Below are 27,851 nucleotides of genomic sequence, written 5' to 3'. Positions count from 1 at the left end.
GTTTTTTAAGCAAAAATCTTGTTACTGGGTTTTAGACTAAGCACTAAACATAATAGTTACTATTTCAGAAGTGCAGAGTATTAATATTTGATTGGTGTTGTAGATGTTGCATGCTATTATTGTTAATGGCACTGGAAGTAAAACATTCATTGAGAAAGGTAATCCTCACACAGAAGGACGTAGGAACCTGTAATTCGCAGTCAGGAGGTTAAAAGAGACTTGACAAGATTTTTTGGGATTAAAAAAGCTAATCCATCAAGGAGCGCACCCACCTCTACTCCCCAAAAGGCTATATTCTAGTTATGATTTGCCACAAGGTTTTTGTCAATAGTCCTGTCACCCTTCCACTTTTGCCCGGTGGAGCAGATTGAAACTCAGTAATCCTGGCAGGGTAACGTGTAGTGATGAAATACAAGACAACATGATGTCATTGTCCATAGGTCCTACATTGTGTCATTTTGCTGTCATGCTGTAATGTAGTACGTTGGCTTTTCAAAATCTGAATGGTGTTTCCAGGAGTACTGAAATGTCTTTCAAGCATGTTATGCGATGTGCTTTCTTCTCTCTTCCTCCTGTAATCTTCTGGAAGACCCATGAATTGTAGCAATTATTCAGTCTAATGACGAATATTTGAGAAATGTAGTTAAATTATACTAGTTACTCTTTTGGATTAATAACAAGCTTAGAGTTATTCATAGCTATAGTTCCTACTTTATCAATGGAGGTAACATGTACTACATTTAGGAGTAAGTAAGCATATGTAGTACTTCAAATTTATGTTTAAGATATTTTGTAAAATAGAGGTGAAATTACTCAGATGATTTAAGTTGTTTGTAGATATAAGATTTACAGACCTCCTTTCTTTGCTGGAAGTTCCTGTTAAATTCTGATTTGTATTTATGAAGAAAGAAGCTGGCCCTTACAGATGTGCTTTCCACACACAGATGTGTCATCTGAATTACTGTACATTTGTTAAAGCAGTGGTTTAGTGTCAAAATTGATTATTTTCTATAAATTGTATCTTATCTTTAAATTGCAGTCCTTTCTTGCATCTTGTGAAGAAAACTTGCTTTCTCTGGTTTTAAATGCTTTAAAAAAATCATTCTGCTAAAACATCTGACTTAGATGAGAATTTAGTGAACCTCTCTGTGCTTAAGCACTTTAAAATAAAAAGGTCAAGTACATGTGTCCAAACTTGCTGTGAGCAATCTCATTTAGTATTACGTCTGTGACTCACATGGCAAGTACATGTTGCTTTAAATACAGGTGTACTTCTCCCACTGCAGTGATTAATTAAGCATGCAAGTTAGGGGTCCTGCAAAGTAAACAGGAACTGTTAAATACAAGATCCTATATTTTCACACACATTCCATTTCAGAAGACTTCATTCACAAAACCAAAGAGAACGTTGTCTCTTAGGAAACATCACCTATAACAGCATTTGTAGTTTTCTAATTTAGGAATAGGAGGTATGTTACAACTGTTCAGATTATGCATTTGAAACGTTCTGTTTCCCTCAATGGGAAAGCCAACCAGCTGAACAGGAAAGCATGGTTTTGCCTAAATGTAATGAAATAGGATCACACAAAATCATCTCTTCTAAAATACTTCTAATAGAAAGAGTAAAACAGGAGGGTTTTAGGTAGTGATACTGACTATCAGCCAATGGGAAAGTTAGCCAGCTCCACAACCCTCTAAGAAACTGCTATGTTTCCAGTGTTTTTTAATGAAAGAAAGTTATAATTTATCACTATTATGGTGCAGAAAGAGAGGTATTATTACTTAAATAATACTGAATTGAAAACTGTAAAACAGCCAACTGTGCATTGTTAACACCCTTGTGCTAAACACTAAACACTAATCTACTTGAGTTTCACACAAGGTTTAACACAGTAATTTGCTATGATAAATTTATCTTCACTTGTTAAAGCTTCAAACTCATCTGTTGTTCATCTTCTCTTTCATCTTTGAAATGTCAAGTTTCAGAGCAGTTTCTATTGAAGCATATTTTGTTAGAGAGTGAGTCCACGTTTGACTCAAAAACTTCTTGCAGTGCCAAGTAAGAGTTCTTTTTCAATTTATTTGGCAGGTTTTCCGTCCCCAGCGTGCTTCTTTTCTGTCTCTCTCCTATTAGTAATCTCAGGTAGAGGTAATGCTATGCAGGTATGCACAAGTTTGAAAGGGAGAAATTCAATCCTTCTTGTTATTTCAGTTCACCCAGCGCCAAACTAGAAGTTTAAAAGAAGTCCTTATCACTGAGCCAACATCTTCTCACACAGTAACAAGAGTAATCGATTCTCTCCATCGGTTTTATAAGTGACTGCTGCTTTAGAGCTAAGACTGCCGTTTCATAACATCACTTGTAAGGTTTTATAGTTCAGTGTCATAGCTGATTTAGTCAGAGTTGAAGGGAGAATGTTTAATCTGAAACTGTAATCCTAGCTTGTTTTTCCCAGGGTTTACATAGCTATTAAAGAAAAAGAACAAAGTGGCTCATGAGGCGCAAACCAGTGGACTTACAGTTAGCAGTAGGGTTGCCTTCACATCATAGGTTTCTTCCATAACTTATTTATGATAAATTAATTTTTTGTTTTCTTAGTAGTGTTTTTCATGTACCTAGAGTGCATCTTCGCTCACAGGAATAGTTTCATAAATGCTACATCTCACTTTAGTGAGTCCTCTGGAGGAGCTACTGTCACAGCATTTTATTGCAATCCACTTAAAACAAATTAATGACAATAAAGTTAAGGATTCTCTATCTGGTAGCCAGTCTCTCCTCTGCCCTTATGCTTGTTTCTGGCCCAAGCACAGAGCTGCTTACCTAGTCATGATTCCTCGTGCTAGAGCGAGGAGCTGTACCCTTAGGAGGAACTGAGCTAAGGAAATGGGTGGTAGAGAGGTTTCCATTGGGGGATGGTTGAAATCCCGAAACTGATTTAAACCTTGAAACTTTTTGCACAAGTTCATTAGCATGTTCAGATACATAGCTAATGCCTTACAAGGTGTTGAAGTAAGGTGGAACTGTGTAAAAAGGCCTCTTTGGTGATGAACTCAGCATGTTCTTTCTGCTTTTTAATATGCAAATGAGTGGAAATTGCATGGTTGCAAATTGATCTGCATGTAGTGCTTGTCTTACGAATCAACACAATTGTTCAGTTCATGTAGGTGAAGGGTTATTATCTGGCATTGATCGAAGTTACTGTGAAGAAATTTTGCAAAGAGTTTACAGGTTATTTTGTTTTGGCCTCAGTCACCTACCTTTGATCTACAAGTGGACAGCTGTAATTGTGATATCACAAAGCCTAACAAACAGCAAAGGATGAGAAAACCTATATGTTGACTTGCACGTTCAATCAACTCACATATGATCTCAGCAGGAAATTCAAAACAAAAGCTAATTTATGGAAAAATATGTAGTTCTAATCACAGTTTAGCTCTGTGGGGTTCCAAATAACACACTACAGTCTCTACATGCAGATGCTTTCATCTAACATTCCACGTTTGGTAACATTCCAAAAGTTCTTATCAAACTTTATTATCATCTTTTATTAAATCTTACTACATTTCTCCTTATTGCGTGTTTGCTGTAATATTCTGTCATTCTTAATATGGAATAAAAAAGCTTTGATCTTTTTTAGACAGTCATGAAATGGAAATATGCAACACAAGTGTTTAACTATATACTATAAAATCCCAGCTCGATGTGTCCTTTGAACATCACAGTAATTGACTCCTGTTTCTTTTTCCTTTGGTTCTTAAATCTTTTCATCAGACCGCACTTCTTTGTGCCATCAACATGCAAATAGGTTATGCATGATTGTATAGTGCCATTTCATTATTACTGTATCCCTCAAGAAATTTGGCGGGAGGCTTTTTGGTTTTTCTCTCTGTAATAAGGTTTTTAAACTACAAAAATACTTGGGCCCATTCACTGATGCTCTTGTCTAAGTGAGATGTTTCCAATGGATGCTGAGACATTACACTGGCATTGCTTTTCTTTACTCTGCTGTTTTATGAGGGCTGCCATCTAAAGGATGTTGCCCTGAGCAAAACTTCTGTTGAAGCTGTAGAAAAAAATGAAATAGATAAGCATAGACATGAGCCTCAGCTGTTTTCTGGAAAGTGAGTTTAAAGGAGGATAAGGAAGGAGTTAAAAGACTGAAGGAAGAGAGTAAAGAAATGCCTGAAGGAATACAGACAAGTAATTATCATGCCATCTTGACCCAGTCTTGAAAAGTGTAATTCGGGAATTTTTTCCACAATGCTTGACGAAGAAATCATTGATTATGACTTTATTAGATAGAAACCCCAAATTTATAGGATGTTTTTTACGCCCTTCTGTGAACTCAGAGACAAACAACCCTGTCTCTAAGAAGTCAGCAATCTAATATGCATATCCCCATAATTTCTGCACCTGTAGTGACTTTTACCATCTTGTTAACTGTGAACAGTAGTTTTGGGGGGAAAAGAAAAGAAAAGAAAAAAAAATGTGTTCAGGAGAGGCCCAGGATAATACCAATGGCTTCTTAGGTAATAGTGAAGGCTAGTACGTATCAGAGAATGCTGGATGATCATCAGAATAAATGGCAAACATACAAGCTGTAACAAATACATATTGTTTAAGTAAGTGGTTACTGAATAATGATCTCTGTTGTAAGAAATCTGGATTCTCCCTTAAGCTTTGAAGGTGCCTCAAATAATGGTGTTGACAGAATTAGACCATTGTTACGTAAAAGTCACTGGCTTGACAGCTAGAACGAGACATCTAGACATACAAATTTGCAGAGGAATAAGCGTTCCATTTCTTCATAAATGTACTAAAAATAGTTACACCAATCCCACAACACATCTTTCTTAGCAGCTCAAATGCAACTGTGCTTTCAAACAGTATATAATCGTCTTTGATTAGTGGTTGAAGAAGGTAAGTTTTTTCATTGCAGACACCTGACACATCTTTGTTGCCATATTTTTTCTAGCCAGTTTTTAAAGGTGTATTTTGCAAATCTTTTATTGAAAGGTTCCATCAGAAAAGAAGGAATAATGGTTGTTTCCTCTGAAAAAAAAAAATCCTATTCATCTATTTGATGATTAAGTATAAGAGGAAAGAGGTCCGTGCTTCTTCAGTTACAGTATTGTTCTTAACAGGCATTGCTAAGTTTCCATATAATGTATGTAAATATACGATAAATGTAAATATACGATGCACCTGTTGGCTGACCTTTTGAAGAAGCTTAAAAGCATGCACTCATGTTATTTTAAATTTATAAATAATGGGCTTTTTGCTGATTTAAGGAAGACAGAAATAAATAAAGAACTTATAACTTGTAATTCACTTATTTAAAATTTTAATTAACTATTTTTAATTGACTGTTTGATCTGCAGCAATATCCAAGGCATCCTATTATCTTAGAAAAGAGCAAATGAATGCAAATCACTGACAGCTGATTTGCACATCTTCTGGTCCACTCCAGGTCCTTCAGAATAAAATAGATTCAGATTCTAATTATAGCTGCAAGAAAAATATATGGGAGATAATTTTAAAAACCACTTCAATGTTCAAATATTTCATTTGAAAATGTATTGCCAACAGGGAGATGGACTAGAAGACAATCCTTCAACAAGATTGAGCAATAATTGCAATTTACTTAGTTTAAATTATAATCTTTTTGCATTGCTTTAAACATGAATTATATTCACTTTTCCTTATGTGCAAGTGTGCATATATATTATTCTATTAATTCCAGGGAAGCAATTTTGTAAACCATAGTTTGAAAGCATCAGCACCCAGAAATATGTAGAAGCAGCAGTCCTGGAAGATAAGTTCAATATCTTAGTAAGAAGCTCATCTTCAAGTACACCTTCATGAATAATAAGACTTGATTACCATACCTTGTAAAATGCATGGGAGAAAGGAAGGAGAGTCGCCAACATTGTTCTGTTCCTCTTGTTAACTTTCCCCACATTGTTGAGTATTTTATGTTTATAGAGCATACTCCACAGACCGTATCTCTGGAGCTCTTGGGGAGGTGCTTGCTCCTTTGAGATAGCCAGTATTTTTTATTTTTTTTCTGCTGTCTAGTGTTAACTTTTTATCTGTTGTAAGAAGAGATGGAAGAGTATTGGAAGTCCCTTTCCCAGTTCAGGCCAATTCATTTCCCAGTTCTGATCCTTTCTATTTAAAGGAATCCTCCTGTCTGTGAAATTTTTCATACTCCCCTAAAGTGCATTGTCACTTTCAGAATTCTTTCACTGAACAGATGGACTAATTCAGAATGTCACCTGTTAGATTGCTGGCACTGCAGAGACTTCAGACTTATACCCAGTTACTGTTGGGCTACTTCTGTGAATGAAGCCTCTGCTTATATGCATACGGTTTTGCTTATTCATCTTTATCACCTGCAAAGCACGCTTAATGCTTTTGCTTGCACAGCATGTAGAGTGTTTGCTATGCCCTTTGATTTTTGTATGTGCCTGTCAACCACAGTACTTCAAGGAAAACATGGTTGGTGCTGATGGCTTATGAGAGACAGCCTCAAATTTTGACCAGTGAGTTTCTCTGATTTTACTACATGTTGCTACTCTTTCCTAGAGAAAAAAAATATGCTTGCTTTCTGATACCAATCATCAACTCCAGCAAAGTATGTGTACTCGCATCCATGTCCAGATTTTTTCTGTTGAGAGCTCACCAGTAAAAATGACAACTGCTGCATCCTGGATGCTGGAAGATGATAACACCTGTCTGATTTCTTTACCAACTGCCTGTCTATTATCCTCTTTGAGTGTTTTTCTGTTACCATTCTCTTCTGTACCTCTCGTAACTTTGGCAGAAGAGACCTTTGAGACAGTGAGCAAGGCGGTGAAGGGAAGCTCTACCTAAGCAGGGCGCAGCAGGTAATCATCAATTCTCACCATTCTAGTTTTGTCACATAGTTACATAAATTATCCACTTCTCTTCCTACGTACTAATAGAAGAACTTATTTCTTTTTGGCTTACTGAAGAAAGTCTTGAAGAAGGTTTTGAAGTGATAATACAGTGTGTTTCCTCAAGAACAGGTTGCTTGTAAAGAGAATGCATCAAGAACAGCAACACTTGCTTGAGTAATGAGCATACCAGGCAAACAGGCCGACAGCCTTTAAAGAATGAAAGGGACTGATAGCAGCAACTTTTTTTTCCTGAAGCAGACTTTCATAAAATGTTTCATATAAGTGTGAACAAGCCTTTTTTTCCCAAGTGTTTGCTGTGAAATATATACCTAGTTGCTTTTATAATTATTGAGTGGAGATGAAGACTTTGTAGACTGTTTTTAAATCAAAGAACTAGACCTTGATTACTGAGAGTGAAAGGTAAGATCAACCAAGCTTGAAAAAGTAGTTTAAGATGCTTTAGAAAGCCTTAGAAAACCTTTAGAAACACTGCATGGTGACAGATGGTAAGATTACTTGATAACCTGTAACAAACAACAGCATTTTTGTTGATGCTGCTGTAGGTATAAGTGCACTTCTGTAATCCGAGCTCTGAATCTTTTGAATATCACAGTCCTTTTGGCATGTAGGCCCTGTGTTGCTTTGAAGAAGTATAAAGGGAGGAAGAAAAGCTGAATTGTTAGTTTGATTATTGCTCATGTGTTTGAGAATTCAGCTGTATCCACCAGCACCACCCAAACACTGACTCCATGTTCATGCAAAGAGCAGCACATATCTCAGAGGACTTCCTCCTGATGCCTCTTCTTCCTATCCTGTTCAAGAGAATGAAGTCCTTATTGCTTACCACTGTGCTCTAACGGCTATCCATAAAGCTGATAATCCTGGCCAGTAGCAATACAAATACCAACTTAAATAAGTCTTGTCAGCCACAAAGTTAAACGCTGTCTTAACTCCTAGCTGGTAGCTAGTGATTACTTTGCAGAATGGAGATGTGGACTGAAATGGCAGAATAGGTAGAGGATATGATCTATTTCTGTGCTTAAAAAGTCATTCTGTTTCTCAGTGGGAACAGCCTTTCCAGTCTTGATATCAGAAAAAGGAGGCTTTTCTTAAGGATTGTGGACACATTTGCAATTGCAGCATTCCATATTTTCACCCTTTCCCTGAGGGTTCATCCCTTCTTGCAGCTGTGGGTTATTTGGATTAAATTGTTATGTGCTGGTGACTGCAGCCATCACAAGCTGTTTGCCTCCTTGTTAAAGACATCTGGCATTCTCGGACAAGTCCTGACTGCCATCAGGGATGTGCTGGTATGTATTGTTCCAGTCTTAGTACCCTCACTGGTTTGGGAGCCTAGTTACAGACTTAGAACTGGTTACTCTAGGAGGGATCCGTTGTTTTCATTATCATTGTCTAACACCAAATAAATGCCAAACTGAACGGAAATAAACTAGAACTGACAGCCAATCCAAAATCAATAAACTGCTTTATATTAGATTTGCAATTAAAATAGCAGCTGGCAAATGAGAAATACATTCCTCCGGTAATTTTGATTCCTGATTCAAATTCTTTACAGAAAAGAAACAGACTTGCCATTTCTATGAACCTAATAGAATAAAGTCTTCAGAAGTAGTGGAAAAAAAGTTGAACTCTTGACATCCTTGTCTCAAAGGTGGAAGAACGTCTTCATCCTTTTCCAGGATGTTTCTAGGTTTTCCTGAGGAAAACAAGGAAGCCTGTACACTCCAGCAGTCTGCCTGAATCATTCCACCTCTGCAAATTCAGGATTAGTTCATACCATTTGACTTGACAAACTCAGGCTCCCCACTGATTTGTACTCTGAGTGTAGGGTTGCCAGTACCAGGTGCTTCCTGTTGGTCGTTGGGCATCAAGAATTTTTAGCATTGTCCTTGTAACAACGAGAAGGGCTTAAAGTTGGCCGTTATTTAGATGACTGGCTGAGAAGAGAAGAATTTTAAACCAAAACTAGAAGCAATACACCGATAAAATAGTGCTTGAAATTGTCTTAATCAGTTAATTTAGCTATGTTATAGAATTTCAACATCTCTAAGCTAATTGGGCTCTATATCTTGATTCTGTATTGACAGGCATAATTTTTTCATGTTGTTCTTTTTTGTTTGTAGTGAATGAGGCTTCCCTGAATTCCATAGAGCTCTCTCAAAGAGATGGTTGAATTATTTAGTGTATTAGCATGCACTGTCAGTTTTAGATTGTCTTTAGAACACTGAAGCAACATTTTTGGTCTCCATTAAAAATATTCTAATATGCAAACATTGTGAAAGTGCTGCATGTATCAGCCTGTTCATTTTTATTAGATGTTGTTTACTGAACTTGGTTCTAGTTCAGTGTTAAAGTTGAGAGAACAATGGTGTTTTTGTGAGATACAACTCTTACCATCTCTAGCAGACAGCTACACCGCAATGCACTTAGGCACAAGCACAAAGAGAAGGTGACTGTTGCTTACCTTGTAGTAACTATGTTTTTTTGAGATGTAATCAATACAGATCCCACAGTCCTTGCTTTTGAAGACTTCAAATTCCAGCTGTTTACAATTATGAGGGAATGGCTAAAAGGCCATGTCAGGTCTTCCCCTTTTGACCTCCCAGTGGAGAATGAAGAAGCACAGGGCACATACATAGTACCAGCAGACAGAGCTGATAGTGAAGTTCTAAACTCATGTGATTGGTAAGGATGCATATCTAGAGAAACCTGTTTCAAAATAAATGTCACTTTTATTTTTTTCCTGTGAAATGCTAGAAGTGAAGCATGCTAAGTTTGAATTATGAAATATTTAGCTACTGTCAGTCTTTCATTGCTGCCAGTGAACTGATATAACAGATAGTGGAATTTGACCCTAGGGATTTTGATGAAATGTATTAAACACATAAAATCATCAGATGATTAACAAACAAGAATTTCAGCTGAGGTATGGCTGAAATAATAATGGCTAATTCTAGGAATGTTCCAAAAATAGTGGTGGTCAGATTTATGTTTTAACAAGAGGTGGGAGAGAAAAAAAGAAATAAGGTTCTAGGGTCATGGAAGATCCTACATTATCAGGCTTTGACAGGCAATTTAAAGTCTAAGAAAGAAGAGTAATAGTAGAGTCAGAGACATGGAACAAAGAGAATATGTCATGTCTAGTAGGGGTTTCAGTCTTTGAAGCATTCAGTAATAGGTCTTTGGGTGCAATCTGTTGTTTTGTTTTGTAGTGGTGAGGGGGAGAGCTTAAGGCAAACACCCAGCAAAGAGGGTCTTAATTCTTCAGTGTTTGCTGCCTCCGTAACTAAACTTCCACTGCGGTCTGTTTGTCTTAAGTAAGAGTTGCCATGGTTAATACAGAGAGATTGCAAGATTAGAGATGAAACTAAATAAGATGAAGAATTGCTTATCATTAGGATAGAAGGAATGAATAACATTGACTGTAGCAGTGATCTATTTCAGGGGCGGAAGAAGCAGAAGAAACAAGATGTAGTGAATCATCTTCCTTGTATGATACACAGTCAAAATACATTAGTGGAGAAAAATTTTCCAGTGTATTTTTATTTCCTAGTAGTACTGAAAGACGATTCCATCTTTGGAGATAGCTGCTGTTGTTGAATAAGCAAACCCAAATTATGCTGAAAGAAAATTAGAGTAATTATAATAAATTTTGTTGGTATCACAGAGTCATTGGAAGAAAAGGAAACAGACCATCAGACAGCAAGAAATTTTAAATGTTATGTGTATCTTAGTATATCATTAAGGTAATATTTTTTTCCCTATTTTTGTTCTAGTAGTTTAGCTGTAGGGTACAGAATCACAGCATGGCTGAGATTGCCAGAACCTCTGGGTCCATCTACTCCAACCCCTACTCAGGCAGAGCCACCTGGGGCTGCTTGCCCAGACCCCTTTGGGAGCTTTCCCAGGAGGAGACCCTACAGCCCTTGGGCAGCCTGTGCCTGTGCTCCATCACCCGCACAGAAGTGGTGCCTGATGTTCAGACGGAGCCTCCTGCGCTTCACTTTGTGCCCATTGGCTCTGGTCCTGGCACTGGGCACCGCTGAACAGATCCTGGCTCCATTCTCTCTGCACACTCCCTTCAGGTATTCCTGGGCATTGATGAGATCCCCCTCAAACTCTTCTTCTCCAGGCTGAGCAGACCCAGCTCTCTCAGCCTGTCCTCATAGGAAATGTGCTCTAGTCTCTTCATCATCTTTCTGCTCCTACATTGTACTCTCTCTACTCTGACCATGTCTCTCTTGTGCAGGGGTCCCAAAACTGAGTGCAGCACTCCAGGTGTGGCCTTGCCTGAAGGATCACCTGAAGGATCTCTTCCTCCAAATTGTTAGCAAACACTTAGCCTAATGCAGCCAAGAACATCGTTAGTCTTTGTGTGGCAAGGGCACGTTGCTGGCTTGTATTCAACTTGTCCACCAAGACTCCCAGGTCCTATTCTACAAAGCTGTCTTTCAGCTAAGCAGTCCCCAGCATGTACTGGTGCCTGGTGTTGTTCCTCCCTGGGGTTTGGTCATTAATCCCCTGGTGATATCAAGGTTCCCTGGTAGTTCCCCTAACACTGTGGAAGATTGGCTCTGGTTTCTACAATTATCATAGCTTAACATTTTAAGTTGATGTCATCTTTTGATGAACGTGACTGTGGGGAATTAAGCACTTCAGAAACCTACCTTACATGTTTTCATTACCCAGCATCTTCAGCTCTGCTAATGATCTTGGCCTTTTTCTGTAGACTAGCACTCAAGATGAGCACAAAGCTTAAGGTTACACAGAGTGTTGATAACAGAGTAGAAAGGAGCGTTAATGTTTTAGGTTAGCCCTATAGCGCCCACAACCAACCTTCCTCTCCTCTTGTGTTGTTTTCCTTTTTTGGCTAACCAGAACAGATTCCTGTGCTGCAGAAATCATTTTAGTAGGTCACTTAAAAGCTCACTTAAATGATTTGTCTCTTTAGAGTGATCAAAAATGAAAAAAAAAAAAAAAGAGAGAGAGATAAGGACATAATTACTGCCTATCCTTTTGAACATTGATTTGGGACTAGTAAAAGACTCAAAATGTGAGTGGTGAGCTTTTTGTCAACTGCATTCACTGAAAGCACTGTATCGTTGAAGGACGGTGGTAGTAATTGCTTAGTGCCATTGCTAAGTTGAACTATTAGTCTGTGAATGCTTCTTCCTGTAATTTAATTTTTTTAATGTATGACTATTCCTCTGTAGAGCATGGAAAGCTATTATTTGCGCAATTTGTCATTGTGGTTAAGAGCATCAAATAAACGGTATCCTTTACCACCAGCAATGCATCTGTTTGGCCTCAACTGGCAGCTGCAGCAAACTGAGAATGATACTTTTGAGAATGGAAAAGTGAATTCTGATACTGTGCCAACACATCCTGTAACAGTACCTGCTGCAGAAAATGGTAAGTGAAACACACCAATTTCTTTCCTTCTCTCGAAGCATTTCCTTTCTTTGTGTTTTGTTTATATCACCAGATTTTAACATTTTTCTTCCAAAACTTTGGTTATTTAAAGTCCAGAGCCTTTGAAAATAATAGTAATTCGAAATAGACATGCAGATACTGAGCAGGAGTTGTATTTCAGCTTAGAACATCTAAACTAACACATGAAGTGAGCGATGAATCCTTGATATAATTAGGAAATCTGGCTGTCAACCAAAATTTGTCATGGGAATTTACATGCCATGTTGGATGAGGACACAAAACATCACAGCCACACAAGTAAAACTGCCTACAACAACCTAAGAATTGTTTGGGGGTCCTCAGAAGAGATGAGATAGTGCTGAGGCTGCAGAAGTGGCCACTGCAAAGCCAGGGTCCCCGATGTGACAGGACATACTGTTTCATAAGGGGGACCTGATGCCATCTTTGTGAGTCCTAGTGAACTCTGGATAGTTTTCAGGCTAAAACCTTGTCTGTGACAGAGGAATATAATCAACCCTTTTCTGAAGCGTTGGCACCATGGGAGGCTCTGCAGGGGAATTTGCATGTTTTCAAAGCTTGTCTATTAGTTGTGTATAGAAGGTAACTCATGATCAAGGAGCTTCCTATTGCACAATGACCTTGCTGTGGAATACTACTTTTCTTTCTGTAGCCACCGAGGGTCTTTTCTTTTCCTTATTTCTCTCTGAAACATAACAGGTCACATATAATATGTTCGTGTGTTTTCTTAAAATGTCTAGCATATAATATTGAGCCTGAATTATCCAGCCAATATATAAAATAAAATAAAAAACTTGACTAATTTTGTTGTAGGAGCTTTTAAAATACAAACCACATAAAGGGATTATTTTTTATCGACCTTTTTCCATGTTGCCCTTTAAGATTCTCAAAACATTTAAGAGCCTATGCACTTTTGGCTAACAGAGGCTTTAAAATCAATAGTTTTTGAATGGAAAACTTGATTTAAATGGTTGATGAATGCGGTATTTGCTTCATTACAGAAAAATCCATTTTCCCTTTCACAAGGTAGTGCTGACCTCCTTACCACTGAGAAGGAGGAAGCATCTGCCAGCACTTGACATCTTGAAAATTTTTCGAGTTATCACAGCTCTAAGTTGTAGAAATAATACAGCTTGGATCATTGTTTCTGTCATATTTTTAAGCACGTGAAACTCTCTAGCCAGACTTTTTCATTTCCTTTACCCTACTGCCTTTTTCTTGCACTTAGATATTCATTATCTCTTTCTGTGTTCTTACTTGTTTTGAATGAATAGCAAAAAGGTATTGTACGATTAATGAATATTGATGCTGAAGTGGCAGCTCATCATTCTCTTGTCTTCTGCTCTGAGAAGCCAATGTATTGTTCTTTTGTAAAATATTTTAAATATTTTTTACATATAAATTGTTCCCCTCCCCCCGGGTATTTTTTTTAACAAATTAAAGCCTCTTATTCTTTGCCTCAGAAATAGAAGAAAATAACAAACATATCAAATATTTCTTTTTCCTTACTCGTGTCTTTAAGTACTGTCCAAGAACAGGGTTAATTTCATCTGCTGCTAAAACACTGTCCTCTGCAGAATGTAGTAAGTGGTCATTTATCAACATACATCAATACTAAGCAACAGATGAACCAGAGAATACACATTTTAAACCACAAAAGGAAACTTAAGTGGAAGGTGTGGTGATGACTAGATAAGAAATTTAAGGAGGGAGCGCTTGTACTATCGTACTAGTTACTGAAAACTGTAAGGAAGAATTAATAACGTCTTATTTTGATACCTCGACAGCTGTACAGCTTTCAGTATTCCCCAACTTTTTAGCTCTCTCCCCCCGTTATAACAGATAGTCCAATTCAGAGGGGGGAAATTTTCATTGTTATGCGGCCATTCATTTTTCATGAGTCTCTCTCACTTAAATTTGGAATAGTCCTGTGCCAGCTTTGGTCAGAAAATTGTAGCCCTCAGGTGAGTGGCTTAGATCCTAGACAGTCATTTGCCATTCAGAAGTACAGTTTCTTTGTGTGATGAATTAGTAAAGCTTAAACTTTAAAAAGCATTCTTCTGACGTCTGAAGAAAATTCAGCTGTGGTTTGCCTAGAAAGAGCTAGTTGTAAACTGACAGTAAAAGCATGTGAAATCATCCTTGGATGCTAATAATTTGTTAAATGAAGCTTGATTCTCTGAACAAGCCTTCTCATTTTTGTTTGTTGCTTTTGCGGATTGGATTTTAGGTAGTATTTTTTTTTTCTTTCCCAGTGCTTTCCTCTGTACAAACAGTAAACTACTGCCAACACACTACTTCAAGCATGGTTCAGGGCTGCATAAGGTATCATAAGAGTATGTGTTTTCTATGAGGAAGATGAATTTTATAGGGCACTTCAGTTCAGGTTCTCCAAAGTACTTTTTTAGCCATGCTTAATTACATCCCAACACCTCCTTGAGGTGCCTCAGTGCTTCGTCTGGTTTTATAACTAGGCAGCAGAAAAGAAGGGTTAAGAAACACAGAGCTGAAAATTTGTTTAACCACTGTGTTCTAACACTTGCTAACATCTCGTATGTGCAGTTCAGAAGTAATACGCTTAATTGACAAGGGGTATTTTTTTTGCTATTTTTTTTGTTGTTGTTTAAATGCAAGGGGAAAAAAAGGCTGTATGTGGAAAAGGGCATTTCTTCTGGATGAGTTCGATGCAGTTTTGAGATCGTACTCATTGAGATACATTATACTTGCTGCAGCTAATAGATACTGAGGGTTCTTTTTTATTTACAGTGCAGAATGTTAATTAAATGTGTAGTAATTTTTAATTAAATGTTATATTCATTTTTTTCTAAAATTGTATGTTTTTAAGGAGGATTTTGATTTCATTTGTTGAAGTAGTTTTTGCGGTTTATATAGCAATGTCTCACAGAAAAAACTTGTGAGGCTATTCAATGGACTATTGATTGCAAATCCAGCCTTGCAACCTAATAGTTTAATTAATGCTGCCTATGAAGGATAGAAAATGATATTATGTGTGGCACTATAAAGCAATTATTGTTTAGCTTTTTCATGTTTTGATTGTGCACTCATTTTTTCTTCTCTGGTATCAATGCTCAGTTCTTTACAGAATATCTTGCACCAATCTATGGAGTGTTTGCAAATAAGGAGGGGGAGTTTGGCTTCATGTAATTTTTGTGATATTTGTGAACTATTTTTCTTGTACGTTAAATCTTGCTTATTTCTTCAAATATTTATTTAGCTTAAGATTTTGTCCAGTCTGATGTCACACAGTAAGAACAGAATTTACAGATAATAAATGTAACAAATATTTTATCTATTAATTAACCATTATACACTGGATTGTCTATATCATGAATATTTAATATAATGATTTGTACATTGTAAGTATGTGATACAGCAAATTATTTTGTAAATTAAGTACTAGTAGATCTAGTAATTGCTACTTTTGATGTAAATATTATTTTCCTGTAAATACTTAGGATATTTGTTTTATTATCTTTTGGAGAGGTGTTGGGAAAGAAGTTTTGGAGGTAGAGAAGAAGTATAGTGAAAGAGAAAATATTCAGGAGGAAAGCTACTTTAAAAATGGATTTCATGTTTGGTGTATTATGTCATTATGGAATCGTATGAATGAATGTGACATTTCGTATTTGGATTTAAAGCTTTGTATTTAAATGTCTGTGTAAGAAATTTTACTACTTCAGAATGTGACAAGGAAATGTTGAAACTGCTGACATTTTCTTGTGCTCGTTTCCCAGAAGGGAAAAGAGCTAGTTAATGCCCTGTTCTTAAGAGGACAGAAATCTAGTGATGATTTTGAGAGGTAGTGTGGTGTTAAACACGTATGTGGTGACTGAGTGAAATTCCCTTGGTTTTGGTGAAGAAAATGGGAGCTGATAAGATCATTACCTGCTAAGGATAATTGCTGAAGCCCAGTGATAGGCATTTCTAACAAACTGGACAAAATGTTTGTTTGAAAAAGCACACCTGCTCAAGCTATCTAGTTCATCTTTTCAGTAGCAGGAGGTAGTTGTTTTTCATTTCCAATATACAAACAGCGGAAGTCACAGATCAATACTGCAAACAAGTGTTTATTGTTTAGTGATTACCAGTCATCAGTGTGTGAATTTATAAAACAAAATGTGCATCAATTTGAAGAAAGTGATAAGCAACAAACAAATAAATTGCAGTAATACGGAGGTTGCTCTGAAAGTAATGCCCCCTATTTATTTCCATGGAAATGAGAACAGATACAAAGAGCACAATAACACTGCTCAATAGAGGAAATTCTCAACTACAAAATGCTATTTTTCAACATTGTCACCACTGGTCACTCTGCATTTTTGCCATAGTTGAAGAAGAGACTGCACGATGCTCTCGTAAAAATCTGCACCAGCAGAGGTGACCCTCTGTGTCTGTCACTGCTGCTAAAATGCACCACCCACGGCCTCACTGTGCTCACATCCACTGTTTGGTCTCCATAAACATTCAGAAAGCATCGATGAATGCTGAGGGGTTTGAGTTTTTCCTCGTGGAGAAATTCAGTGACGTACCTTTGCTCCATCAACACATTTCATGTGAGGCACCATTCTGTCAGACTGCCCCTCTGCTGCCATCTTTCACACAGCAACGAAATGTAATAGGATATTGGTGGGAAGGTGCAACCTCTACTGCCCTCCCACCAATATCCACCTCTGACGTCATGGGCCAACATACTGAAATAGCAGACATTACTTTCAGAGCAACCTTTGTAAATACAGATCTGTCTTCTAGAATAATGTATAAATATTGCGAAAGGTTAACTCCAAAGTTAGAAGAGCATCAGCCTCATCCTGAAGAGAGTAAAAAAATGTTTCTTCCAAGATCAGATATTTCACTGTCTTTTGAAAGCAGAATGTTGATCAATATGGTGCTCCTGTAAATGAGACATTTTCGGCAACTATGAGGGTATTGCAGTATAGCTCTGGTGGTGATACGAGCCCCCACTCCAGGCCTCTAAGTAGTGCTTCTGTGTTTGCTTAATTCAAAAGCAGCCTGTGTTTATCTTGGATGCACAGAAAGTGGAGAGGATCAGTCTGTGACCTCACCTGGCATTTCAGATTTTAATCTAGTTGGGTTTTTTTTTTCCAGCCTAAATGTTTGCAAAAAGGTTGTGTCAGTTTGTTTCCTCAAATGATGAATAATGTAGAATTTGAGCATAAAAGACAGGGCAGCAACAGAGTGTTGTCAGTTCTTTACAACACTTGTACGCAAACAAACCAGCATCACTTGAACGTGCTTATCACATTCAGATGCATTTCGTTCAATCTTTATAACAGACTAGCTGCTGAAAAAAGAAAATGTATTGGTAAAAAACCTAGTGAGCTGTAAGGTTGTAACTACAATTCCATTTTTCTTTATATTGCTTTCACACGAGGCTCAACTTCATGAGCCAGCTGCTTAATTTCTTGCATAGTCCAGAGTTGACATGTGTTGATAGACAAGTTCTTAGGCAAAGCTTTGTTTAGATCTGATAGCACTGATTCTGTTGGGTTGTAGTAGGCTTTGACCCTGGCTTCAGCTTCCAGGAGCAGCCATGTACAGCCACAGGGCACAGAGATGGTTCCTGGACACAGCTCTGTGCCTTTCGCATCACACAGGCTTCATGCAAACTTTACTAAGCCATCCCAAATTTCAAAGCTGGTGGTGGCAGTTTGTCCAAGCCCTTTTTAGTATATCGGTCTTAGTAATTCTGTTTCCTGCAAATCTGGCAGGTGGGAAGATGCTCTCATAACTAAGCCTCAATGTGTTTACTAGTATTTTTGTATCAAAGCTTACTAGCAAAGATTACAAATCTTTGCCAGATTTTAAGGTCTGCATATGTGGTAAGCCAAGTTGTCCCAGACCTGTGCTATCCATGCATGCATGCAGCCCAGCATCCTGCAGTTAACAGCTTGGGTTGTGCAGTTCTGCCCCCATCCATTCATTTGATAGTGCTTCACTAGGCGGTCACAGAGCTTGGCAGATTGGATGATACCATTCTGTACCCAAGATGGAAAGTAGATACATAGGTATTTCTTGCCTTCACTTATCCACTTGAAAAAAAATTTTGCTGGGGATATGTAAAGTTTATAACTTATGTTCTTTTTTTAATTAGCCACAACCCACAGGCTAGTTTTTCAGTGACAGCATTTGAAATCGTGAGTCCTTTGCATGTTAAGATCTTTTGTGCTTTTTCTGAGCATTTTCCAACCATCATCACTGGGCTCCTAAGGCTAACTGATAGGTGCATTAGTGCTTTTTAGGGGAAGATCATTAATGCCCTTCAGAACTTTGTTCTTATTCCTCATAATTAAACCTTCAGATAAACACATTTTTGTAATATAGAACGTGGTGAAAATAGCAGACTTTGACATGTTATTACACATTTTATTCAGGAGGCAGCAGGATTGAGAAGGTGATAACAGGCTTGGGGCTGAGGCTGGGGAGCCCAAAGGACAAAGGCACTGTGGGGATCAAAGGTGTAAGGATGTAGGCACAATGGAACATGAAACATTGCCTTTCTCTTTTGGGAGAAAAAAGAAACAGAACACAGTGAACTAGATCTGTTGGAATTGTTTATAAATTCTAATATTTGATGTAGGAATGTCTGTTTCTGTTAGCTCTCTTGACTAGTTATGTTTATCTATTACTCTTAAAATCTGACTCATTTTCCTTTTACTTATACTTTTTTAGAATGAGTCTTTATGCTGGAGAACCCTGTATTTTTAAATACTTTGGTAAACTATATATATATATATATATATACATTTGCTATAGATCCCAAAACAGTAAGGCTTGTGTTCATGGAAGTTACAGTGTTTTTACTTGGTAGATATTTGTGTTGTCTTTGCTTTGTTAGTTCTGAATCAGTGAATTCCCTGGGAACTTACATTCAGAAAGATTGTCAGGGAGCATTTTATCTGAGTTGATTCTAAATATTTGACAGTTCATATGAAGGGTGACTGAGAACAAGAAAAGAATACTAATTTTTTTTTATCTCTTATTATTCTAACCTGTCAGGAAAATTAGGATTTACACAAGAGAACAACACTATAGATTCTGGAGAACTTGATATAGGCCGAAGAGCAATACAAGAGGTTCCCCCTGGGATTTTTTGGAGATCACAACTCTTCATTGATCAGCCACAATTTCTAAAATTCAATATATCCCTTCAGAAAGACGCATTGATTGGAGTATATGGCCGAAAAGGCTTACCACCTTCACATACTCAGGTGAGAGCTGCTTGCATTAAAAGGATACATTATTAAAAACTGTGGCTTTGGATATTTTGTATCTTTTCTGTTTTGCTGATTTTTGGTTTTTACTTATTGATCTCATGTGATGTACAAAACATTTATAATACTGTAAGTGATGGGATCTAAAATGTGTCATCGGGGAGAAGGGAAGATTCTTATTTATGAGCTGTCTGAATGCTGTGAGCAATGATGATGCTTTAGATATGGAGTTGTTTCATGCAGAATTTATATGTACTTTTAAAGATATGTTGACATATATTTAAAAACCTCAGTAAACTAATACAGCTTCTTATGGTTGTACATATGGTCATGTGTGCCTAGCAGTGGCCACATTTTGTCCAATTTCCATGCAAGAAGAAAAGAGTATTTTAAAGAAGCTTCAGTTTATTCTGCAAGCAAATGCTACAGTATTTACAGCTTGGTGTCTCACTAAATAAATATGTAAAAGAAAATGTATGCAATATGTGTCTATGACGATACAGTGAATTGGGGTTGTAAAAGTGTCAATTTCCACTAGGCGTCTGAAGTGTCTTAAAACTTTGTTCTTGCGTGCCCCAGAAGGATTTAGTCTGCTCACTGTTTGGAAGGTTTGAGAAGAGACTTTTTACTGCACATTATTATGCTCTTGTCTAGTAACAAAGAAACACTTTTTATCCATAGTTCTAGGAGAGTTGAAGCCTAAAAGAATGAATAGTCTTCTGGATTGGCAGGGGAAAAGGAGAAGCATTGTCTGAAATGGCATTTTAGAATCAATTGTATTCGGATTTTATTTTTAAGATTTAAGACCCTCCAAGTTCAGATTTCTTTCAGCTCAATATTAGCCCAAGTGCTAGCTCTGAACCATTGTTCCACTTGAAAAGATACTTGAGCTCATGCACTTCTACACCATTTATGTGATTATGTAGTATCTTACTACATTTTTTAAAAGTTTTAAAGTTGGAAAGAAGCCTGACTGATTATGCTGTATACACAGTCACAACATTAAATTCATAGGATTTAATTTCTTTATTTGATCTTTAGTTTTAATTTTTATTTACATGCTATTACCAAAATTTGTTTCATATTTTCTTTAGGCATAAATTCTAAAAAGCATAGAAAGTAGAAATGTTCCTAATTATATCACCTTTTTAGCAGGTACTGTCTCATATTGATGTGAAATGTTGTGAACTGTGGAAGAAGAGTTTGGATCGGCAAAGGAGTTTGATGCAACTAAAATCATAGAATGCTATATTAGACTTGGTTTTTAGTTTAGTTTCCATTAAACAGTGTTTAGCTTAGTTTCCATTAAACAACAAACAATTTATTGAAGGCAGAAAAAGAACTTATGTTTATTTAAAAATTTGATCCTCATAAAAAATGATTAAATGGATTTTCTTCAATCCTGTACATATGAGCACTTACCCTTAGGCTGACAACAAGCATGAGATGTTCTAGCTCAAAGAAAATTGATTCTGAAAATTATCAGCCATTGGTCATAAGGGTTTGGAATACAAATGCTATCCTAATGATAACAGTAATAGCAGGAGCTAGGGAAATACACGTGTGGCAAGAATGAATAAAATTGAAGAAGCTAATCAGGACAGTGCATTTAGAAGAAAGGTTATACAGTTACATACGTGTATTAAGAATGATCCTTCCTTGATTCCTTATCCTTGCAAAAGATTGAAACTGAGGTGCCCTATATCCAAAAACTCTGGAAAAGAAGATGACCAAATCTGTTTCCCATCGTCTGTGTCACACAGACCCCTTTCCCTTTGGATTCCTAGTACCCAAGTGCTTTTTCATGTTCAGCTATGATACAATAGAAAGAATCACACACAAATCCTTCCAGAACATCTTCTGTAGTCTCTGTGAATTTTGGATGTGTTGTTCCCAGGATAGAGGTCCAGTCCTATTTTTGTCTAGTATATAACTAGAGTATTTTTCACAAACTATTTGATTAACTCTTAATGTCTTGAAAAATTAGGCATGCTTACTTATCGGGGCCCTGGTGAACTTGTAGGGCTGCTAAAGATTCCCAAGGGCACAGGCTTTATCAGAATGTTTATATGGCCTGACCTCCGTCATGTCTGGTTTTGGGGCCTGAGATTAACTAAACTATGGATACTCATGGCTGGGGGTGGGGTGAAATGTTTCTCCACAGTTTTGGCCTTTTTGCAACAAAGCAAAGTCCTGATCACCGTCTAATGAAATGGAATTCTGGGAGGGTTGTAAGCTTAAATCTGTTCGTTATTTTATTATTTCCCGATCTCTCTCAGCTTGTACTAAAAAGGCACTTCACTTGTGAGCCAGACACAGCAATCAGCAGCAGACTACCAGCTAATTCTGGGCTTCACTGCATCCTTCCTTTGGGTGACGGAGCTTATGCAGTTCCAAAGGTCATAGGAACATGTTAGAAAAACACAGGAATGTCCACGCTGGGTCTGATCAAAGGCCCATCTAGCCCACACTGGCCATTAGCAGATCTACAGAGGAGACGACGGATTTGTGATTATTCTTCCTAGAATACAGTCCTGTCCTCCTGCACTTTAAGGCTGAATGACTTCCTGAGTCAGAGGTGCAGTCTTTATGTTTTATAATCTTTGAAATATTTTTTTTCCTAATCACCTTTGAACCTGTGGAAGCCTTTAGCATGTGTGACATTTGCATCAAGGAGTTAGCGGCTTAACTATACATCTCGCACGATACCCTCAGAGACAGCTGCCTGGTAGCTTTACTCTGACACCCAGTCGGTAGTGTTTTGGAAGAGACAGTGGAGATTTTCTCATTGATTTCTTCTCAGTGCCACTCGTGATTTGTAAGTCTGTAATGTTCTAAAGGAGCTGTAATTTTCCAGACCATTTCTTTGTATGAAAGCTGTTTCAGTCCTCTGATCAACTTTTTCATTTTTGGAACGTCTTCCTGTTTTACTGCAGCCTGTAGAGATGGGAGAACAGCACAGAATGTAGCAGATTTTGGGCTGCTATGGTTTTGTTCAGTACTTCAGTGATGTCTGCTGGTTGTTTTTATATATATATATATTTTACTGTAGAACTGATGTATCTATAGAACTGTCTACCATAACTCTATGATCTCATTCCAGAATGATATAACTTGGCGCAGAGCCCATCTTTAGATGTGTAAAGCAAGGGTTGTTCCATGCGGACTTTGTAAAGTAAGGTCTCACCCATGTATATATCACGTTATGTTTACATCTCTTAAATGCTATGTGCCCTTATCTCCTAGTTACTGAGTGACAAGTGCTAATAGCAAAATTTATGTAAATGTGCAACTGCTGCCTGTTTCTCAAACGTCAGTGTTTCATATTTCAGATCTTTTGTTAAATAATTGAGAACCTCCCCTCTGCCAGCATTCGTAAAGCTTCCATACCAGCTGTCCCCCTCTTTGCTCATTTGCCTATTATACCCTGCACGTGTAACTAAATGCCGCTGTCTTCCTTATCTCACTCCTTAAAGCCTAGGTCTTTCTATGAGAATCTGCCTCCTCTCCATACGCAAATCTTGCATTTGACATTGGTCACCTTCTTCCCTGCTTCTGCTTCCTAGACCTGTTTGTGTACCTCTTTGTTGTATCCAGTTAAACCAAACAGTAAAAGGAAACTGGAGTCCTTCTTACCATAGCTGTACAACCACTGAAGCAAATTGTCCTACCACTGCAACAGATGTAATGAAAGAATGGGAGAAATGAGCTTGAGAGAGATCTCAATATGTCTTTTAGTTCACACCTCTGTCTTGGAACAGGGTGAGCTAAATCTAAACTATTCATATCAGTTGTTTATTATTTCATCATAACATAGTAACACATTGCAGCAAATGTAAACCTTCTTTCCCATAATATAAAATTAGAGGGATATGACATGCAGAAAATGTTTTGATATATTGTAATCAGGTCAGAATTTTTGGTTGTGTTTCTGTATTCTCCTTAAGTACCTAAATCGGTCTCAAGCACAGCCTCTGTGTGTCTCACAGACCAGTATGAAATGCATAGTTTTCTCTTTCTGGGGAATCATAAATAAATCAACCAGAAATAATTGACGGTGACTGTCTATTCAAAACCCAATCAATGTGAACCTGAAAGTCTCTGTGACACTTTCTAAAAATGTCAGTTTCATTGCAGCCAGAGAATCAATATGTTTATTTAAAGAGACTTTAAGAATTAAAAAAAAGGCTTTGGTTTAAAGCAAAAACTGAATGGAGTACTAGGGCAAATCAGCATATTTAGACTCAATATAAGGTAATTAGTTTAGCCTCATAGGAAGAAAATAAAATTAGTATGTTTTTTACTTGTGAAGATAATTGTTTTTCCAGTCTTTTTCTGTTACTCTGTTCTATATATATGTGTGTGTGTGTATATATATATATGCATATATATATATATAAGAAACAACCAGCCCTTAAAGGAGTTAAGATCAAGTATTGTTTGCTGGGGGACAAACTGAACAGTAAATTCCCCTCTGTATAGCTTTTAAAATACAGCCAAAAAGGGTGCTCTGATAATGATATATGCCCTTATTATGTTACAGATGCCAAAATTACTAATTGTACCATGCTTGTCAGCCATTAGTATATTCTTTGTGGTCAATCAAGTAGTATAATCACTTGCTCCTGTAACAAAAACGTAGGTTTATCTGCAATTTTCCTATAAAAATGACCCTCTGCAATATACAAATTATAAGGTCACTCCTAACGTCCATAAATGACTTGTTAAAACTGTCTGTGTTTTCTCTTTTTAAAAATGTTAGTGAACAGCTTGAGCAAGAAGTATTCTTGAGTCTGGTGAGAGGAAAAGACAAAATTGTTTTTCTCTCTCACGCATAATAATATAAATATTTAATTCTCTGACAAATGAGAATGTTGACTGGTTTTGAATAATTGGTGCTCTCCCAAAACGATTGCATTCATTTTCATGTGGTGCAGCGCACACAAAGTGACAGCACATCGAGGTACTGGCTCCTGCACATACTAATCGCGTTTATGTTCTGTTCTGCTTGTTCGGATGTAGCTGGGAAAGCATCTCAGGTGCTGATCGTGGCATAGTAACTTTGCATTTCTTTCACATCCTGAATGGTTGCGAGGTTATTCAGATTACCATGGAAGAACATCTTTACAGTACTGGTGAATTTTGACCTGCAAGTCTTCAATTTCAAGACAAGAACATAAGTACTTAAGCCTTGTGCCTGGGACAAAGGCTATCGTGTTTTCTTTTGTCCCATGAGCAGGTTCTGAAGGTCACAAGTCAGGATGTAAAAGTCCTGGTAGCCTAGTCACCTAGCTCAGGTGAATCGCTGATTGTGCATCTTGGCCTTTACCTCAGTGGGTCCTGGACATGTAATTCCATTTGAGAGGTCTCAAACACATGGGAAGATGGAAAGTTTATGCGTAAGAGTTTCCCTTGTGCCATAAACACGTATCAAAGCAAAACTGAGCAGGCTCAGCAGGGCCAGCAGATTATCCACTGCAAGCAACAATGCCCTTTAACTTTCCTGCGTGTTTAGTTTTGTTGTCTACACATTGATCTTTCTACACTAAATGTGCTGAAGACATCCTTCAAGCTAGGAGTCTCAGGTAGCATAAAGCATTGCAGAGCAGATGCAACATCCCAGGTACTATTAGCACTAGTTAAGATGCGTGAAATCTTAAGTTAGAAGTTTACTTGTTGTATCAGCTGAGGTACTACATTTTCCAAGCCCCGCTGATGGTTGTTAGCAAAACAGTATTCCCCCTCCATTGACCTGATGTCCTCCTTTTTTTTTTTTTTTTTTGTCTGTCATTTTCACCAGTTGTAATGTTTCATTTTCCCCATTTGGGCTTCTGCTAGAGGGAGTAGAAGTAAAGCTCTTTCTCTTCATCCCTCTCATTTGCTCACTGTTTGAAATAGGAATTGAGCAGACAATTTAATCCTTAACCTGAAAATAAATAAAAAGCCACGTAGATGGTTGATGTTGTACATTATTATTAACCCATGTGCATATAAGACACTTTGAAAGTTCACTCTGACCTGTTAGTCAGTTGACAGTCGTGACTACAGATTTATTTCAGCTGATGTTTTCATCCACCTGCTGTGAGAAATGGGCTCATCACCCTGTGCTCCTGTCCCCAAAAAGCCATTGCTGGAAGCCTGAGCACCATTGTATGTCATACTCCCTTCTGTTCCCTGCAGTACGACTTTGTGGAGCTCCTGGATGGCAGCCGGCTGATTGCGCGGGAGCAGCGCACGCTGCTCGAGGCGGAGAGAGCCGGTCGGCAGACGAGGTCCGTCAGCCTCCATGAAGCGGGTTTTATCCAGTATTTGGATTCTGGCATCTGGCATCTGGCCTTTTATAACGATGGGAAAAATGCAGAGCAGGTGTCATTTAATACCATTATTATCGGTAAGCATTGTCTTCAAAGTTCTTGCCACGAACTGGGATCTGGTTGTGGGTTTTTTTTAGGAATTACAGAATCATGGAATGTCTTGGATTGGAAGGGACCTCAAAGATCATCTAGTTCCAAGCCCCTACTGTGGGCTGGGTGCCCCTCCACCAGCTCAGGCTGCCCAGGGCCGTTCAGCCTGGCTTTGGGCACCGCCAGGGATGGGGCACCCACAGCTCTGGGCAGCAGTGCCTTCACTGCCCTCTGAGTAAAGAATTTCTTCGTCACGTCTAACTTAAGTCTCCTCTCTTTTACTTTAAAACTATTCCCCCTTGTTCTGTTGCTATCTGCCCATGTAAATAGTCAGTCTCTTTCCTGTTTATAAGTTCCCTTTGGGTAGTGGAAGGCCACAGTGAAGTTTCCCCAGAGCCTTCTCTTCTCCAGACTGAACAAGCCCAGCAAATCCATAATCCAGTGACTTTTTTTCACAGATTTTCCACTCATAGTGCTTCTTTTTCTACTCAGAAAAAAGTGCAGAAAATATACTGTAATTAGTTGGTCTAAGGCGCAAGGCACGTACGTACCTTGTTGCGAAGCTGTGCTGAAAGGAGTACTCCGTCTTGAAGTGTTTGCTAAGCAGCACGGTGCTGTATTTTGAGTATAGAGCTCATATTGTTTTACCATTATAATTTGAGTCTTTCTGTTGGAACGTGATGTCCTGAGATATCACAGGCATAGCTATAGAAAATAACAGCTCTGCATGCTCTTCAAACAAAGCAACCATAAACACTGCGCAGGGAGCCTGGGTGTGCTTGTCAGTCAGTGGTTGCGTGGTGGGTTCTGGGGGCCGGTGAGTGATCCCACTTCTTTTCCTGCAGAGTCTGTGGTGGAATGCCCCCGGAATTGCCATGGTAACGGAGAGTGTGTTTCAGGATCCTGCCATTGTTTTCCTGGCTTTCTGGGCCCCGACTGCTCAAGAGGTACATCAGCTCTATCCTTACCCTCAAGTCAGCCTAAGCAAGCATGAAAACAAATACATTAGGAAAGAAATTGGCATGTGACCGACTTCATAGATGTTCTTGTTTATAAAGCTTTGATGAAATCCTTGATTTGAATTTCTCCATGGTACTTTATTTCACAGCGGCCTGCCCAGTGCTGTGCAGCGGCAACGGGCAGTACTCCAAAGGCCGCTGCCTCTGTTACAGTGGCTGGAAGGGCACTGAGTGCGACGTGCCGGCGACACAGTGCATCGATCCCCAGTGTGGGGGCCGTGGCATCTGCATCATGGGCTCATGCGCCTGCAACTCTGGGTACAAAGGAGAAAACTGTGAAGAAGGTAAAGGAGCAAATATTTACCCCAGCACCTGCTGCTATTGGTCAGGTTTCCAGCTGGCACATCTTGTTCTATCAGTGTTTCCAGATCATTTGCACTGGTACCAAATGGGAAAAAAAAGTCTGTTTTTCATTGAATCATACGCACTGGAATATGTTTGTTGCTTAGTGTTTCTTCAGAAATCATTTAATAATACTAAAAATCAAGTTTCAGAAGAACTAGTACTGCTACAGAACTGTTATACTTCACTTATTCTTAAGTAGTCAATGTGAAAATTCCCACCAATACATTATATCTTTTCACTTGCCAGTTTTTACTTTCTTTGGCTGAGAAGAAAGCACCCAAAAAATAGATGTTGGAGTACAGGAAGACTGACTGAATTTTCAGTCTAGAATAAATCATTAATGCATTGCATCTGTTAGCGATCTTTTCCACCAACCATATTGTGGAAAGTGCTGATTCCAATGCATCACAGTGAAAAATGGCACGTCATTTTTG

General features: G+C 38.1%; 1 protein-coding gene across 24 annotated transcripts in view; it reads left to right on the top strand.

The window, feature by feature from the left end:
• TENM3 (teneurin transmembrane protein 3) overlaps positions 1-27,851 on the top strand; it is a 355,944-nt gene that overhangs the window by 247,649 nt on the left and 80,444 nt on the right. For 23 of the 24 annotated variants that reach the window (XM_021397105.1, XM_021397104.1, XM_021397120.1 and 20 more), the window contains 5 exons: positions 12,235-12,357; positions 19,435-19,646; positions 25,830-26,040; positions 26,899-27,000; positions 27,162-27,356. In XM_021397105.1, the coding sequence (XP_021252780.1) occupies positions 12,235-12,357; positions 19,435-19,646; positions 25,830-26,040; positions 26,899-27,000; positions 27,162-27,356 (843 nt within the window). Of the gene's footprint in view, positions 1-12,158; positions 12,358-19,434; positions 19,647-25,829; positions 26,041-26,898; positions 27,001-27,161; positions 27,357-27,851 lie in introns of all 24 variants that reach the window. The other variant, XM_021397129.1, reaches the window with a different exon arrangement.

The sequence above is a fragment of the Numida meleagris genome, chromosome 4 (assembly GCF_002078875.1).
Source record: "Numida meleagris isolate 19003 breed g44 Domestic line chromosome 4, NumMel1.0, whole genome shotgun sequence".
In the NCBI taxonomy this organism is placed as follows: Eukaryota; Metazoa; Chordata; class Aves; order Galliformes; family Numididae; genus Numida; species Numida meleagris.
Note: the sequence above shows the minus strand (reverse complement) of the source record. Positions and strands in the feature narration are given on the sequence as shown.